This window comes from Pongo pygmaeus, chromosome 13, assembly GCF_028885625.2.
Source record: "Pongo pygmaeus isolate AG05252 chromosome 13, NHGRI_mPonPyg2-v2.0_pri, whole genome shotgun sequence".
Lineage (NCBI taxonomy): Eukaryota > Metazoa > Chordata > Mammalia > Primates > Hominidae > Pongo > Pongo pygmaeus.
In genome coordinates this window covers 42,865,606-42,885,540 of record NC_072386.2, presented here as the reverse complement: position 1 = coordinate 42,885,540, position 19,935 = coordinate 42,865,606, and the positions used below count along the sequence as shown (strand labels likewise).

The 19,935-nt window shown below is 32.2% G+C and overlaps 1 protein-coding gene across 5 annotated transcripts in view; it reads right to left on the bottom strand.

Annotated features, from left to right (window-relative positions):
* Nucleotides 1-4,174: 4,174 nt before the first annotated feature.
* The window catches only part of ZDHHC21 (zinc finger DHHC-type palmitoyltransferase 21), an 88,690-nt gene continuing 72,929 nt past the window's right edge, over nt 4,175-19,935 (bottom strand). For 4 of the 5 annotated variants that reach the window (XM_063649508.1, XM_054501445.2, XM_054501446.2 and 1 more), the window contains 2 exons: nt 12,737-12,780; nt 4,175-12,195 (listed from right to left, as the gene is read on the bottom strand). In XM_063649508.1, coding sequence (XP_063505578.1) covers nt 12,063-12,195; nt 12,737-12,780 — 177 coding nt within the window. In that variant the 3' untranslated portion in view covers nt 4,175-12,062. Of the gene's footprint in view, nt 12,196-12,736; nt 12,781-15,627; nt 15,779-19,935 lie in introns of all 5 variants that reach the window. The other variant, XR_010123293.1, reaches the window with a different exon arrangement.

Below are 19,935 nucleotides of genomic sequence, written 5' to 3'. Positions count from 1 at the left end.
TTTCACTTCTAGACTTTACCTACAGAAATACTAACAAATGGGCACAAATATTTCCGCACAAGACTGTCCTCCATAGCACTGTTACTAATAGCAAAAAAAAAAAATCTATATGATGTCCACTACAGAGGGATGGTTAAATAAGTAATAGTTTTATTGATATGAACTGTACAGAAGAGGGTGGGCACGGTGGCTCACACCGATCATCAAGCACTTTGTGAGGCCAAGGCGGGCAGACTGCTTGAGCTCAGGAGTTGCAGACCAGCCTGGGCCACATGGCAAAATTGCGACTCTACAAAAAATATAAAAATTAGCTGGGTGTGGGAGGATGGCTTGAGCCAGGAGGTGGAGGCTGCAGTGAGCTGAGATTGTGCCACTGCACTCCAGCCTAAGTGACAGACGCAGACCCTGTCTCCAAAAAAAAAGTTATTATATGTTAATAGGGATAATCATTTATCATTATATGATAGGAATATCATATATAACACATATGATAATGTGAAGAAAGGGGAGTGGAATGATGCACACCAAATTATGGCCAGTAGCTATTTTTGGGGAGGAGGGTGGGAGTGAAGATTTTGGTAAAGGGAATTTTTTCCGTTTTGTTCTAGATGGTGATAAGTGCTACGGGCGGGGTGGGGTGGGGAAGTAAGGACAAGAGATCAGGGCTGTTGTGGGAGGGTTATGTAAATTTTAAAAACTGATCAAACAATTTTTCATGTTTACGTGAAGTATGAAAACATGTATCAGTATGCTACATACCATGTTTAAAACAGTGTTCACCTCTGAGGAGGAAAAAGAAGACTCTACAAGGCTTTGAATACCAAAAAGTGAGGATCACTGAAGACCCTCTTAGAAGGTTCCTACCACAGTGATTACCCAAATTATTGGAGACTTTCAAATGTAAAAAATGCACATGAAAAATAAATGACAAAAATTAGAGCACTTCACAGCACAGTATTGTGCACTGACTGGATCAGTATTTTCCATGTTGTGGGTACTTTTCCACGATGAGAATATCTGAAATGCTTTTGAATACTGAAAAACTCGCTAAAAGCCAGACATCAAGTTACAAGTGCAGACCATCCAAAAACCCTTCATACTGGTTACTTCTAGACACCATTAAAATATGAACCTGTTTAACATAATGAGGATATCTGTTCTACAGCTACAAAGCTTACACAAGTTATAAAACAAATTTCATTAACTTGTTGGTCCTGACTTCAGCTAGGATTACGCATCTATAGTTTCAATGTGGAACTATAAAATCTCCATCTCATACTAGGTACTCCCAACATTCAGTTATGGCCAGTATCTACTTTTGGGGAGGAGGGAACATGTCTAATTTTTTAAAGTTGTAAATTTCAATACTAAGAAAGATAAATATCACCCAAACCATGCTACAATTATAAACTTACTACTAAAGACACACTCAAATACGTATCTACAGTAGTATCTGAGTGCTTGGAATTGTATATTCCAAGTTCCTCATTTCCTCAATAGTCTGGCTTTTTAAAAAAATGCAAAACACATTGCTATTTTTATTGTGTTTGATCTTTAAACAGAGGTGCTTTCTTGTTTGGAGAAGGGGCCTAATTTGAAAATACTAGTCATCCAGAGGACATACAAAGAATGTGCTGTGACTGATACAAATATTTTTTTAAGTGAGCTTAGATGTATTTTTTTTTTTTCAAACTAACACATATCCTCTACCCTTCCTCAGTACTGTTTGCTCAGCTGGATGTCCACAGGGTCCAATTTTCCTTCCAATTGCCCTTGCACGCTAATATAATTGCTGCTCATATGGGTAATTGGTCAGCCTAGAGCAGCATTTGTATGCATTTGTTCATCTACAGTATCTGGCAACTTCTCAAATGATTTTGCACTCTTATAATAGAATCACGTATTTTTAGTTTTTGCCTCTCTATAACAAGGCTAAATAGGTGTGAATCTGTAAAGGATACATATTTTAAGTGTTCAAAAGCTGGAATATACAGATACACATTCAAATTATTTTTATGCAGTGGACGTTTCTTCTCACTTATCAGAGTAAATGAATCTAGTCTCAAATGTATGTTGCTCTGCTCTACCTTCCCCAATTGTTTCCTCCCCAAAGCCAAATTAACTAGATTAAACCATACTATCGCTTAAAAAAGGTGACAAGCCATTTTCACTTAATACTGATGAAACTGTAAAAACCATTAATTTTACTAAAGCTTGTTCTTGAGCATATTTTAAATACTGTTTGACAAAATGGAAGTACACACAAAGCACTTCAGGTGAATTCCAGAGTTTAATTGTATATTACTAAAGAAAAGCACTTGTGTGACTGTTTGAGTTGCAAGCTGAACTAGCCACTTTTTTTCATGGAACACCATTTTATACTTGAAGGAATGACTGACAAACCACAGTTTTTCAGACTTGGGTATTTGGCAAGCATTTTCTCAAAAATAAGTGAAGGTAACCTGTCACTTCAAGGACAACTACTGACAGTATGTGGTTGCCAATAATAAAATTCAAGCTTTCACATGAAAACTAGAATTCTGAAAAATGTAATCTGTCACCATAAACTTAACCACTTCCCAATACTTACTTTTCTGACAAGATCAGTGGTAACATTAATGAATTTAATTTTATTTTGTATGGCTAAAAGCAATACTTACTTTTCTGACAAGACCAGTGGTAATATTAATGAATTTAATTTTGTATGGCTAAAAGGACTTTCCAAAGTGAAAAAGAGACCAGCGGATTTTAAGAATATGAAAAGTTCCTTGGTATTGTTTCTGACTCCACATTGCAACTAACTAAACTTTAAGAAACCATCACTTGAGTTTTTGTGTAGTACCAGGGGAGAATATCCAGTTACTTGAAAAGATCAGAATACTCCTCCTTTTTCCAACTACATTATCTGCACAAGATCAGACTTCTCCAGATACTTCTAACAAAATAACAATTCAAATGGTCTAATGCAGAAGCAGTATGAGACCCAACTTTCTTCTATGAAGGCAGACATGAGAGCTTTGCAGAAACATAAAATCATGGGTCTCTAAATAAAAATGTTATTTATGTCAACATGTAATGAGTTTATGTTTAAATAAATTAGCAACTATTTAAATTTTTTCCCATTTTGTTTCAAATTCTCCTAGATCCTAATCAGTTTTATTTTCTATTACAATAAATACTGATAAACATATAAGCAAAAATTCTTTGGGGCCTGCAGTAATTTTTATAAATGTAAAGGAGTCCTGAGACCAAAAAGTTTGAGAACTGCTGTAACTTATCATCACTAAGAAAACATCATTATAAATGCTACTTAAAATCAAAACAAAGGAAATTGCAAAAGAGACAAGATTAAAGATTTATAATCCTTAAAAGTTTGTCAGAAGGCAAACTTTCTGACAAACCTTTGACTTACCAATAAAGCAAAATTTATAGTTTTATTTGCAAATCTATCAAATAATTTATCTACTAATCTAGAATATTTTTCAAAATTACTTTTCTGGTAATAAAATTTTTAAAAGAATTTAAAAAATAAAGTTAAACCTCTGTCTTTCAATCTCAGGGCAGTTTCTACTAACTCACTGTCTTTAAGACCTGCTGATTGATTTGTCTATTCAGAGCTGATGATTTTTTTTTGGCCAACTCATGTTTACTTCTTTGTGACTTCTTACAAGTCAAGCAATTAGTTTAGCTTAAGAAAATTTGTCAACAAAAAGCTAAGTACTCTTAGAATATAACTTCATAGGAGCAAAGGCTTTAATTCAATATTGCCAGATCTAAAATAGTCCCTAGGTGTAAACTTAAAGTTTCTGCATTTTACTGTATGTAAATTATTCCCCTCAAGAAAAAATACTCCTATAAAATAGTGTCTGCCACAATAAATGTTAAATAAATTGTGTGACTGAATCCAGCCATCTGCGTCATCTCTAAGATAAACATGCCTAACTAGAAATATTGCGTTTGTCAATTTCAACCCTAGTATGTACACCTAGTTCTTTTTGAATACTTAATGAATTTTGTGATTATGGTAGAACAATATCCTGAGGCTAGTAATCATGAATAATTATCCACATTGTATAAAATTTTTTAAAGTGACCTATTACATTGGTAGTGCTGAAATTTAGAATTTGGGTTAATTTTCTTAAGTAAAAAAGGTAAGAGGATAAAAACAGTCCTATGTTTTTAAAAAATATTTATTTAAAAATAAGATTTCAAAAAATACAGTACTTAATACATTTTGAGAAGTAAAAATTCCACAATTTAAATTAAAAACAATCTGCAAAGAAAACAGAAATATTATGTGAAAAAAACTAAATCGCTACAATAAATTAAAAACAACAACATTGTTCTTAAGGTAGATACATGGTTTGAATTTCATATTAAGAACCAGTGTAGACTTTTCATCTAAACAAATACATCTCAGCTACATGGTTCCCACATGTCATTTCACCCATTTTACTCACTCTTCTCAATCTATTCTTATATCTTTCAACTACTATTTTCCTAATTACCATCAACACTAGAAATATTGGTGAAGATTTTCTTTAAATTCTCTTAGGGGAAAGACAAGGTAAAAATAATAGACAATGCAAGGAAAACAGCACTCAGATCTATACATATTATGCACTGAATAATAAAATGCCTGACAAATTTAAAAACAGGATCTTCTTATGCCACTTGTAACATACCACTATTAAAAGCATTTTAGGGATATAATACTAGACAGAACTTGGGGTTCACACATAATTTTAGGAGCCTCAAAAATAACATAGATTTTGGCTATTCATTAAACTTGCCAGTTAGATCACACACAAAAAGCACTAATTCCAGGGACACAAAGTGAGCTCATACAGCATGATCCATGTGTGCTCTGTCCTTGCAAGAGCCTATCTTTGTCCTCCCGTGTTAGACTTGCAATTCACTTGTCGGAATATCTCTGATTCTGGTGGAAGTTTTTACTTTTGTATCATTTAGTTGCTTTATTCTTACATATACGAAAGTAGATTTTTTTTTCTTTTATATGTTCATCTCTGGGAGACAGTGAATAGTGGTGAATTCTCTACTACTCAATAACTTGAAAAATTACTGCATTCAGCCACATGCATTTAAATGATGCATAAACAAGCCAAATTACTCAGAATCAATACAGTGGCAACACAATCTAGGGAATATTGTTGGCAGATTAGAGGGAGACAATGTTGCTTCATCTCATTAGGCTTTCAAACAAATTTTGCTTTCACCTCTAATGATATGTTCATCTAGATTTCTACATATCGTTCAAATGATCTGAAGCCACATTTCACATAAATTTCAGACTTGATTCTTTTTTTCCATTCAGAATTGACTGCAAAACCATATATTGTATCTACATTCAAGGAGAGGTTGATTTTAGCTAACAATTATGCAAAATATTTTCAAATGTGATTGTCTGCTTTTCCAATACACACACTGTCACCTTCTTGCCAGAATGATTAACCATTTTAGCTGCAGTTGTAAGGACACTGAGTGTTTTGAGAGTTTTAAAGGGAAAAATTTGGAACCCAAATAGTATACATAGCAGCATTACATTTGGACAATTACATTTCAAAGGTGTTTTAAATTATGAGTACACTTAAAGGGAGTTTTTCTTCATTTTTGTAAAATTACTAAGCAAAATTAGTTTTAAAAATCTTACTCTTTCTATGTAAAGTGAGTAACCATATCCAGACTTTTTTCTTTCATTAAGTTCAATTTTCTGTTATCAGTTTTGCTTAAATCAAGGTACATATGCATTTCCTCTTGGGAAAGCATCTCTCTCTCTCTCTCTCTGTCTGTCTCTCCATATCTCTCTCTATATATATCTACACACACTTATGTACACATACATATATTTTAAATGTGTTCTGTTATCTTTATTTGCAAAGTAGACAAATGGCAATATTATTCTTTAAAGCCACTAAAGATTACACACACACACACACACACACACACACACACGCTGAACTCTTGATTTGTAATGAGAATGAACCTTAACTCTTCATTTTAGTATTTTGTTTCAGTATTCACTAAAGTGCCCAATAAGCTATATAGTTCATTTATATAAATTAGAGTTCTTCTTACCTTTTTTATTCATTGTTGCAGAAATAAAACAACTTGTGAAAAGTGCTTCAATTATCTTTTGTAATTTCAGCCTATCAAACTACCTTTTAAAGTAGCCAAGCTATATTAAAATAACAAAATTAAAATCCATACATGCCTACCTAAAAAAAAATCCAAATGAGAAACATTTAAAATACATTAATTGCCAAAGCAGCATGCAAAAAATAAGATCTATTAATCAAACTGTTCTTAGTAACATTAAATTCTACTTTATAAACACACAACGATGTGAAAAGAAAACTCAGTCAAACAAAAAGAAAATTAACTCTTTGGTACAGGAATTAAAAATGTCACTCAATGCTAAAGTGAATAGCACCAGGATGTTTTATAGTTGTTGAGGTTATAAAACACTAACTTCAGGCACCAGTAGGTTAAAATATCATCCAATGCACACTGGCAAGAATATATAGCAGGTAAGCTTTCCCTTTAGTTAACAGCCTGCAAACAATTAAACCCTGTATTTAGTCAAACAGGCAGGCAAAGCCACAAAAAACCCCACAACTTCTGTTAAGCTATTTTGTCCACATCTTTGTTTATATATAAAGCTATCAATACCAAAAAAAATCAGTGTTGAACTGTTATAAGAATGACATTACATGTTACAGATATTCAAAATACCAATAGAAATGGAGACCTTCGAGGTATCAAGAACTCCAAAATACCCCAAATGTTAAAGTGAAAGCCACCCTTATATATTGTTTATTTTTCCTCTGGTGACAAAATTTTCTATACACTCAATATCTTTTCTTTGCAATAAGAGATTTCCAGAAAAGGTGCCAGTTTTTTCAAACTTTGGTCAACCTATTCATTTCTCCTCTGCATTAAATAGCTGAGTTTTCCACATTATTTTTAACACTTCACGTTACCATACCCTGCACAATTATATTTAAAACTAAAATATTTATAAAAGGCATCTGACCAACTGAAGAGAAACAGCAATATAAATTCTTTAAGTTAAATAATTCAAACTAAATGCTTATATGCACTAACAACTCTTCCAATAAAAATGGTATAAATAAGAGATAAGGCTAAAATGATTACAGCAAAGAGATTTTCTGATGTCAGCAACTGGCTCCAGTCAACTCTGTTGCTGAGATGCTGATTATTCATGCACCATCTAGCCTTCTCTCCATCTTAGTAAGTTTTTGGATACTCACTACTCATTTTTACCTATTCTCTAGGGTGGACAAGGCAAAAAGAACATAATAATAGTAAAAAATACAATGATAATGGAAAATATCAGTAATATCAATGACTTTTTAAATACCATTGTTATTTCTGTTTCAAATTAACAGGCAGTATTGTAACATCTGAAGAACTGACAAAGATAGAGTAAGTTTTGTTGTTAAAAATTGCACAATGATAATAAAAGAAGTCAGAAAAGTCACTTTCCTGAAGTTAAACCATCATCACCTCAAAAGTAGCAGAAATGCTAAATACTGATTAACATATAGAATTACAATATTGGTTCAAAATAGTTCAAGCAAGTTGGTTCTAATACTTTCTTACATTGTACTATGGAATATTCTAGAATTCAACTGAGAATGACTAAATATAGAGCACAATGAAATTTGTGATTTATAGATAAATTCAGAGAATGATTTCTAGAATAAAAGTTAACAAACTTGGGCATTAAATAACACATTCATTAATGATACAGTTAATACTAGCAAGTAGAACATACTAAATGTACATGGCTTATTTGCTACACTTACCAATACTTATATTTTTTAAAGCAGTAGTAGAGTTGTGTGAAAATCTAATATTTGTATCTATTAGCAAACTACTCAATGTTTGTATGTGTGAATTTTATCAAATAAATTCTAGATATACCTATGTATATTAGAGGTCATGTCAGAAACTTATTCAATAAAGTAACTATAGGTTATTAAACTTGGTAAACTTGAGCTAAGTAATCTATTGATACAGGAAGCACAAGAGAAGCAGAGACTAGAGAAAAGTCCAGAGAGAGACTAGCAGCTCTGTTAATTAGTATTAATGGCATATTAAACCAGAGCTTGGTACATTGTGATTTTATAGCAATACATGTGAAAACACTCAAACTGCCCCATGATCTAACACACAGAAAATTGTGTGGCTATAATCTAAATCAGTTCACGCTTCCTGGTTTGAAGTATTGTCCTAACTTAAGTCTTCATGATTAGCATTTAGAATTAATACACCCTTCGGAGTGAAACGTATCACCAACTAGTTACTTGTATGGGAGTGACTTGAATGTCTAACAAAGAGTAGTTATCATTAGCCATCATACTTAAAGAAAAATGCCTCTATGCATTGGCAAAAATGCACTGATGTTAATCCTGGCAGATGTTTTAACTCAGCTGTTATACTGAACATTACGTATTATGTTCTCTATTTCATTATTAAAAATAAACTATGCTTTTTTTCTGAAAAAGTTAATATGTTAACTACAATTTAAAACAGCTATTTCTCATGTTAAGCACAAATATTTTTAATACAACTCAAGCAAAATAGTATTTTTATTACAATGAAACATCAGCTAACTTGATATTTTTAAACTATAAGTCTGGGTTACAAAGTACCAACTGCTCTATAACTGAATGCCTACTGCTTGAGGGGTCCTGAACTCAGTCCATTTTTGCCTACAATCTTAAGCCTACATGAAGCCCATAAACATTTTTGTTTGCAGAAAACAACAATGACAAATATGATTGTTAAGGAGGTGTAACTTACAGTATCTAGGTAAAAATCTTTCATTTCCAGAAGGTCGACAAATGACTTTACTGATGTAAAAACATGCTTTAACATACATTTTGCTTAAAATCAAATAGAATGTTTATAAAGAAATACTTCAGTCCAACATACATATTACATCAGTAATCTTACTGCTCACAATTATTTTCTAATGCCCAACACCTTTAGTTGTTTTCACAGTTATCCAGAATACAGAAGAAATTGGTTACTAAAACTATAGATATAACTCTGCAAAATGTAAAAAAAAGAACAAAGAAAAGGAAAATTATACAAAGAATCATTAATCTCTTAGTTATTTTAAGGCAATAGAGCCAGTAAAAAAATCATTTCAAAACTGAGTAAAATAAACTAAATGTAGTTTTTTAGATATTCATTAAAACACAGTAAATGCTTGGTTGTCTTTGTAGCTACAATACATTTCTATGTTTTGTAATAAATTGGTAATTTCAAAGTAACAGCTTTTCCAATTCTAAGGAATTACTCTGCCAAAATAAGGTTTAAAATAAAATACATAAAATGGCTGTTTATCCTAATCTGATATAAATTTGTGATTGATTGACAGCAAGAATATAATGGGAACGTACACAAATGAAGCAAAGCAGTCATCACATTCTTATGAACTAGAAATAACATCATAAAAACATGTTCATTTTCATAAAATTTTACATTTTTGTACATACACTCCCCTAAGTTTGTACTTTTGATATGTTCAGAATGTGGCTATACTATTTACTTATGGGACAGTAAATCTTTAGAGCCAGTATAATTACATCAATTAGCCAAAAGAGGGCGCAGAAAGAACACCAGTAGATATGCTTAGCAAACTGCCAGTTGGTTTTTCTCTAGTAGTCTAACAAGAATTAACAAAACCCACAGGAGGGTTAGGTACGCTAACTGGGGAATACTGAAAGTTACAGTGTAAGTATATGTAGATATACTGTAATATACATTCTTACGTAAATATACTGATAAATAGCATTCTGCCATTCAAATAAAATAAGCGTATGCTTTTCTAGTGTATTAGTTTGTAGTCCAATAATTTAGGGGAACTGAGTACAGAGGGATCAGGACCAGGAAAGGTAAAGAGGAAGAGGGAAAAGAATATGCCCTAGAAGTGGTAAATCTAGGAAAAATAAGAACACAAATCATCAGAATGGGAAAGAGACCCCGCCCAGTACCTTTCAGTGTACCTACTGCTACTACATGAAGTATAAATTAGCCACAAAGTTCTTTAGGGGATCTTCACTTGGCTCTGCTGTTTTCTCAAGGTCCTTATTTGAAAGGAATGTATACAATATAAGGCATTCAACTGATATCTACCTACCTTATCTATATATTACTTCCTTATCAACAGTTCTGTCAGCCCGCCAAATGTGGCCAAATTAGCTTGCACAAAATCCAAACCCATGTGCCTGACATGAACTTTCTAATTTTGTGTTTCACTAAGCTTTATAAATATATTTCTTCTATTTAATTTACTACGTCTCTTTTCAGTACCAATAAATATGTTCGTCTGCCGTATTTCTGTTCGTACTTCTGAGTTTGTAAGTAATAAAGTATTCTAATTAGAACATGAAAAACATGATATTAACATCTCTGAGAAGAACTTACTCTATTATTTCAGAATATGCTATAAGATATTTACAATTTCTGAAAGAACTAACCACAGTATAGCCAACTGGCTGACAATGGTAACCTTCTGTTTAATTATTTCCCAGGTATTGTTCCTTACTTTCAAAACCAGCTAAAAGGAAAATATTAGCATGGTTCATGAACAGTAGACTTTTTCAATCTTCTCTTCAAGGGAAAGACTGTGAGTACATAAATTTTTTAAAATGATATATGGGTTTTGCAGTATTCCAATGGAAAAAAATTAAAAGCTGAGTTTTTTTCAAAGCGTACTAAATGTCTTTTCATACAAATGTTCTATGCCTTGCAAGAGAACATCACTATTAGTAATTTACATTTGTATAAGGCTAATGATAAACACAGATCATTATATTTTCTTATTTTAGGTTCACTTCCTAACACTAGCTACTAGTAAAAGGTCTCTCAATGCAAATTGTAGCCAGTCAATTAAAATTTAATTTTAATTTAGGGATTATAGGTACACAAAGTTAGTGACTTTTTTTAGTAGTAGCTTCCTATAAATAAAATTTCTATATGAGTTGACCAATATATATAAACCTTCAATGTGAAATTTTACATCTACTAGTACATAAATAAAAGTAAAAAGTATACTCTTTTCAAAAGCACAATATTCCTCTTTATACTGTACATTATATATTATCTAGTTATACTAGCATTTTAAAAACATATGCATTCTAATATAACTGCACTAGAAAAGGTAATTGTGAAGTTATTGCAAATTCTCTCCCCTTTTTGCTCATTAAAATCTTAGGATAAAATAGGAATACATGCCCACTGGTCAGGAGTTCTCCTGGGAGCAAATATTTTCATCACAATCAATAATTACAACAGTAATGGTGAAAATTGAAAAATTATTGTGAAAAAAATTTTAGCATTTCCTTTATAGTAAGGTAGGTAGTTGGTGTTTTACTTCAGTGGTACTTTTATGTTGGTTTTGGTGAAGAAAAAAGAAGAATACATAAGCAAGTCACTCCTAAGAAACCAATGCCCGTTTTGTGTTGCTGTTGTTCACTCCTATGCTGCTGCATTTTTAAAAACGTTGCAGCACATTTAAAAGGAAAGGTTATTTTAAATTGGATTTGAAAAAGAAAATTTACCTATACTATAAGAAGGTGTATCAACTTTTGTAAAACCTGAATAATTAAATTTAGATTTGGTTACTGTTTAAAAGTGAAAAATTTAAATAAACATCTGAAATTTACCATAAATTAGAATCTGTAACACTGTCAGTACTAAAATAAATTATGTACAATTATTTCATCCTAATCACTGCCTTTTGAGTTTAATAACAAAAGCATTTCAAGAAATCCCTGTGGAAAGCTAATTTGAAAGTAAACATGCTTTAAAACTTAAATATAGATCTTGTATTAGTCCCACAACAGGATCAAGATCACTATTAAAATAAAGCCTGGGGCACATTATGATGCCTAAGATTGGTGGGTGGATTTTAATTGACTTGAAGACTGTCATAGTTCTATTATCATAAAACCTGTAACGCATTTCCAGCATGGAGGACCCATCTGTGCCCACCATCCATCTGTTTAGACATGATTGGCAAAGTGGTAGGGAACTCGCAGTGGTTGCCTCTGCCTGAAAGGAATGAACCACAGGATCTTCCAACGAGTGCCAAAAACTTCTGAGAAGGTCTGCTGCCATGGCTTTCGGGGCCTCGATCTACAGAAGACAGCATTATTAGTGAAAGACAGCACTCCCATGGTGCACTTCAGTCAGCTAAAACAATACAGGTTGGCTGGGGATCCATTACTGGACTCTGATGAATTGTGTCCCAGCATCATAAATACAGCTTTTCTTTCATTATGGCATGCAGCTGAGTTTTAACTCTGGATAGCAGATATTGTATCTGTGTCGTCAATCAACCAAGCGCAACTTTTGAAGCAGACGAAAATCTCAGGATTAACAGAATGTGTGTCAACAACACAGTAGCAAATCTCTTTTGATGTACTTTCAGGACAAATAATTTAACTTACTTTAGTTAGACAAGGCACAAGAATGATCAGCATTTTAGTGTGAAAACTACCATGGCTGGAAAACCCCTACTGTAAGACTGGGGTAGGCTTGTCTAGCACAGGCCTCAGACAAGGCACCAAGAAAAAGCCATCATTATATTATCTTTCTACCATATGCACATATTTCTCAAATATGTCCAGTTCTTTCCATTTTTAAATAATACTATACACTTCAGTTTTATACTTACATATCTTCACAACAGTTTGACATCTTTTCAATAGATGTTGTATCCTATTAAAAATAAAAAATTATATTCAGATGTAAGAAAGTTATTAAGTCTTTATTCTGTATCCATTCTATCATGTTTTTAATCTTATTCCAAAAATATTCTAAAGATTTAAAAACTTTATATATGAGTATTATGAATTTTAAATTATCTTTCATACATTGCTGGAATCCCCTTGGAAAAACAAAATCAACATTACGCAAAAAAAAAACCTATTCAAATATAAAAACCTCACAAAAATTATGAGACTATCACTTCATTAAAATATAACCTTTTATTACACTTGCTTTCTTGACAACTCCTTTGAAAATCTACAATCTACTTTCAATTTAACTGTCAGTGAATATGCATTAAAAAATAAATACTAAAATTACATATGAAAGAAACTAATGAACAGAAAACTGCCTAAGAGTCAGGGTGCTACTGGTTCTAGGTTTCTGTAAACAACAACAAAACTCAACAAGGCAATCTATGAATTTGCCATATTACAACATCTATTATTCTGAAAACTAAACTGAGCAGAGTTCTTTCTTAGCAGAAAAATAACTTTTTTCATAATACAATTCCCTAATTGTATACTTTCTGTAAGGCTCTAACACAAATATGTAAAAAAAAATTTCAACAAACAGAAGATTGCTTCCAGAAATGCCGGTTTGTGTTATCAGAAGACTTATCATTAGACTGGCAAATTGTTATAAGCAATAGCCAAATAATCAAAACACAAATTACACAATCTTATTTTTAGATATTTATTTGTATTTTAAATATATTTTGAAACAGTGCAAAAGAGTACATTCATTCAAATACACCAAAAGCTGGAGAAGTTTTCCTCTTTTTATCCCTTACTTTACCTTAACACTTTGTTTACACATAGGTGGACTTATTAAGCAGTACTATTCATGCAAACTCTTGAAGCTACAAGTAAAATCTCAAGAACTTATTTGGCTGTAAAACTTTTCCAATGATGCTAATAAACAGCATCTTCACTCAAAAACAACTCTTTAGAGATGTTAATAGCTCATAATATTAAATTCTCAATATGAATAGTTGCATAACTACAGTTAGCCTATAGAAGAGAAAATCAGAGAAAACGGATCTGTTTTTAAGATAACTAATAACCAATAACAGAGTTTCATTTACACATCTTCCAGGAATTTTTAAGAAGTTATAGATTAGCTACATATTCTATATTCATTAGTTTTCCTATCAAGCTTTGTAATTAATGGTATCCAGTGACAATTCTATTAATAATTAACCTTTCTCTACTCCGTTGTAATTTCCTCAAAATGTCTTACTTTATGAAAACACAGTCTACAAACATATGAGAACACTGATTAGGGTCTTAGAGGAAATTTGGGCTTCAGGTTCCACATCTGTAAAGGAAGTAAGTGAAGTCATTTTAATGGTTTCTTAGAGTTTTGATAGTAACATGTTGTTCCAAAGCAATTAAAACAACTTACGCAAAAGTACAAAGAAAAAGATGAGATAGAAGTCAAAGAGAAAGATGAAATAGAATAGCTATTAGGAAAGGTATATGAATGGCCTAAGATCACAGATATGGACAACACTTAAAAACTATAAACTATTCCATGATATATAAGGCAAATGCAAGGTCAGACTACTCTCACCAGCTAAGATTAAGGGCAATTTTTACTATGGAGAAATTACAACTTGTTTATAATCCTGAAGGATTTATTTGTGGCATTAAAAAAATCAACTTTAAAGATTTCAGATTTAGATTTCATTCAGAAAAAGCTTTTATTTTCAAGTGTTTTTGATACCTTTCTTGAATCTGTTTTGGGAAATAACTAGCATACTATCTATTAAATCATCATAAGCATGGTTATTCTTTCAAACAATATGATGTTTACCATTACTTTATGAGTAGGATTTGTGACGCTGGCCAAAATAGGCTATTTTTTCCCCTCTAGAAATGGCAAATGCTCATCTCTCTGTAACTCTGCTATCCAGAATACTGTTATAAGTACAATTTGTATTTTAGCAACCTAACATGTCATCAAGTTTTTGCACTGGTGCTTACATATCACATACCCAGAGCAATACAAATTAGGTTATCACATTCACTAGCAAGACAGAAACAGCAAACTAGAAGAGGACAGGAGTTACTACTACAAAGAATACGAAAAACCACAAGTTATCCTCAAGTGTCAAATTAAGTTTAATATACTTTTGGAATTAAAAAAAAAACACTAAAAAATATTTTGGTGCAGATAACTTCATTCAATACTAAAGACTCAACACAGTGCTCATCATGAAAGGACCAATAAGATAACTATTATCCTCAAGGAGTTTAAATACAAAATACAAGTTCTTAGTTATATGTAAAACTCAGCTATCCAGAGAAATTCATTTGTCCAGGAATGATAACAAACAAGTTTTTACTATGTGTTGTCTACGAGAACACTTTTATTTATAAATATTCACACCTTGATTAGTCTAATGATCAAAATATCTAAGACTTTCCTCAGTCTATATGACCAAGAGATATATGAGAATGATTTACTATTTTAAAAATTGGATGTTCTTAAAAATAATGAACTAGAAACAGCAAGATATACAGAAATATAGGCCCTACCTATTTTATCTAATATTTTATCTTCTGATGGGTGATCTTACATAAGAAATTATTTTTCAGGTCTAGTCTAAAAAATTATGTTGACTATTAAAACCGTATCCTAAGTAGTAAAATTATACCTGGAATGGGGGGGGGAAGTTCCTAAGAGAAAAGGAGAAAGAGATATCTCTTGGCTTGATGTTAGGAAAATGAGAGGTTGCAGGGGGGTGGGATAAAGAGCAAGAATTTATCACCAGAGGTTTCCTGGTTAACAGACCTGAGAACCCAGTCCTCTTGGCATAGAGCGCTTGATGATACAATCCATCCAACTAACTCATCCTGTTTTGAGTTCATTCTCACCAAGCAACACTTTGCCACATATGTTGTCATACAGGAGAAAGAATGTGCTGAAGAGTCCTTTGGCACACCTGACAATCGCACATAAAGGAATAAACAATCTGTTATATGACTATCTCTTTTGAGTCTGGAAGTAAGAGCCATTGCCTCTGGACCTGTTTAACCCTGCAAACAATTTCAAAATGGAGTTTTTAGACCTGCCAAACTACAGACCTGAGGAAAGTAAGAAAATTCTTTTCATTAGACTCCTTGAAGACAGTTCAATCTAACCTCAATTATCCCCTGCATTCTTTATTATTATAGGTCTTGTTGATGCTTCCAAGTCTGCTACACACAGTTACCTAATGACTCCATGGTGATTTAATCTAGAGTTTAAAACACTGTTCTATACACAAAATCAACTCAAAATGGATGAAAAACTTCAATGTTAAGACCTGATCCTATGAAACTACTGGAAGAAAACATAGAGGAAATGCTTTATGACACTGCCTGGATAAGGATTTTTTAGGTAAGACATAAAAAACAAAGGCAACAAAAACAAAAATAGACAAATGAGATTACATCAAACAAAAAAGCTCTGCATAGCAAAGGAAACAACATAGTGAATGGCTGGGTGCAGTGGCTCACACCTGTAATTACAGGACTTTGGGAGGCCGAGGCAGGTGGATTGCTTGAGGCCAGGAGTTCAAGACCAGCGCAGCCAATATAGTGAGAGCCTGTCTCTACAAAAAACAAAACAAAACAAAACAAAAACCTTTAAAAAACTAGCAGGCATGGCATGGTGGCATGTGCCTGTAGTCCTCACTACTTGGGGGACTTAGGTGGGAGGTTTGCTTGAGCCCAGAAGTTCAAGGCTGCAGTGAGCTATGATCATGCCACTGCACTCCAGCTTAGATGATAGAGTGAAATCCTGTCTCTTAAAAAAAAATACATTAAAGAAACAACCTAAAGAATGGAAGAAAATCTCTGCAACTATACATCTGACAAGGGGTTAATTCCCAGAATACATAAGGAACACAAACAACTCAACAGAAAAAAAAGGAGAAAAGAAAAAAAATCTGATTCTAAAACAGAGAAAAGATTATACAAATGACCAACAGGTATATGAAGAAATGTTCAACACCACTAGCCATCAGAGAAACGTAAATCAAAAACCACAATGGGAAATCATGTCATCCCAATCAGAATTATCCCAGGGTATTATCAAAAATACAAAAGGTAAATGTTGGCAAGGATGTGGAGAAAAGGGAACCCTTTACACAGTCTGGGGAAGAACGTTTACTCTTGTTGGGGAAAATGTAAATCCATACAGTCATTACAAAAACAGTATGGAGGCACCTCAAAAAGTTAAAAACAAAACTACCATATGAACCAGCAATCACAGCACTGGGTACACAGTCAGCCTTCCATATTTGTGGGTTCTGTAGCTGTGATTCAATCAACCATGGATCGAAAATACTTTAAGAAAAACTATTTAAAAAAATAAAAAATAATACAAATAAAAATAATATAGTTTAACAACTATTTACATAGTATTTGCATTGTATTGGGTATTATAAATAATCTAGAAGATGATTTATAGTATAAGGGAAGATGTCCATAAGTTATATTCAAATACTACACCATTTTACATAAGGAACAGGAGCCTCAGTGGATTCCGATATCCCTGCGGGGTCCAGAAATCAATCCCCCATGGAGAGTGAGGGACAACTGTATATTCAAAGGAATAAAATCAGTATGTCAGAGTCCCATGTTTATCGCAGCACTCTTCATAATAGCCAAGATATGGAATCAACCTGTGTCTAACAGCAGATGAATAAAGTAAATATGGTACATATACACAATGGAATACTAATCAGCCAAAAAAAGAATGAAGTATGATCATTTGTGATCACATGGATAAATGAAATAAGCCAGTTAAAGAAAGACAAATACTGACTGTTCTCACTCATATGCAGAATCTGAAAAAAGTTGATCTCACAGAAGTATGAATAGAACAGTAGTTAGCACAGACTGGGGAGGGTAGAAAGAAGTGAAGGATGGGGAAGAGGATGGTCAATGGGTACAAAGTTACAATTAGGAGTAATAAACTATCTATTGCACAGCAGTGTGATTACAGTCAACAAAGTACTGTATATCTCAGAATAGCTTGAAGAGAGGATTTCGGATGTTCTCACCACAAATAAATGATAAATGTTTGAGGTGATGGATAAGTTAATTACTGATTTGATCATTACATTATGTATACAAATATTGAAGCATCACATTGTACCCCATAAATATGTACAATTATTATATATCAATTAAAAATTAAAAAAATTAAAAACACTATTCAGGCAAGTTTTTCACAATTAGAGATTTGCCTGCTTTATCTATTACTAATTTATATTAATTCTAAGAAAGACTTTCTTTTCACTTCTTAGCACCTCTGATTAGTATATGAACAGTAGCTCATTTAACTTTAAATTTTTCCATAGCACTTAGCAGCACATATTGTACAAAATGGTCAACTTAATATAAATTTGCAGCACTAAACTAATTGGACATGAACAGAAATAGCATGATTCCTTATTTTTAGTTTTGTTTTCAATCAAAAGAGGGAAATGTCCTGTTAATCTCAGCTCTGTCTTCCTTTTAAGTCAGAACTACTTTCCTCATTTGAAATGAACGGTTCTTTAAGCACCCATTTCCAACAAAAGACCAGCTATGTCTTTTATCGGGGATCTGAAGTTCACATAAACATCAAATCAATCATAGAACAAAAGTGAGAAGGCAACAGACCTTATATTTATAGACACTGAAAATCTCTTTCCAAAATAATCCTCACACTTCTCTTAATCTTAAACGCCACTTTCTGACTGTATAACCTAAAGAAAACTGCTAAAACTCTACACCTCCATTTCCAAATAATAACGCTTACCTCATAGGTTTTTGTGGGGATTAAATGAGTTAATTATGTCAAAACCCCTTATAACTCCTCAATAAATGGCAGTCTTAAGATTTTAGTGATACTGCCTACTACCTACTTTTTGAGAGGGCTTGGAAAGAAATACCTCAATTACCTCAAAATGTAACTTTTCAACATTATGTTTAAACAAACAAACAAGTGGTTTTATAATGAAAAATAAAATAATAGGGACTACAAAAGACTACACATATAAAATCTTATGCCCTCTAAGAGCTTATAATCCAGTTGAAAAAACAAGTCCTAAATATGTAAACCATGATTCATTCATTCATTTATCCATCTATCAAAAATTTACTTACTAAGTATATTATGACACAGTCCTTAGCATCATGGAACTTACAATCTAGTAAAAGTAGTCAAGTATACAAGAAATAATTATATAGTAACATAGAGAGGCAGCCAGCAAGGATGATTATATACAATAATGTTTTGTATAAATAAGTCTCGCACTAATTAGAATATTTGGAACAGCTGAAAAACTATGTTTATAATCAAAACTCAAATTTAACTACTCTTACACTTTTAACACCAAAATTACACTTTGATAAGATTTTTGGTTATTAGTAGAAATAAGATGGGCATTTAATATGCCCCTTTGGCTGAGATTCAGGGAATAATAATATATCAATAAAATGTACATAAATTATTGTGCCGAAATACCATAAGCAAACCATAAATATAAGATTTACTGCTTTCTGCAGTCCTATGTTTTAATGTCAGATTAAATATTTGTGTGAATTCAGATCATGAAATAATAAAATGAATATCTAGGAAAAACTGTTAGTAAAAGGAAAACCCATAAATGTTTAGTTTCCTTATGAACATTTTTTAAGCATCTATTTAATCACTCAAGCAATCAGTAGTGATTTAAGAACATATAAATAAATTATAGAAAAAGATTTGTTTTTAATTAGTTTTATCAAAAATACTTCCAAGCAGTTTATTACACTGAGCAAACAGAAATTATGCAATATAAATATGCTTTTACATAAGAACATGCATATGCTAAAGAGTAGTCCAATTCCACACATCACAATTATCAAAATAATTTTGATAATTCCTTTTTTAAAAGAATATTTCATGTAAGTATGAAATATAACTTGGTATTTAAACAAATGCCCTTGGCAAGGGGGAACCTAGTTTTTTATAAACTTATCATATACAAAATTCTAAAAAATATTATACCCAATTTTACTATATGACATTAAAAGCATATTTAAAAAAAGGGACACTTTAAATTTTAATTAACTTTCTAGGTTT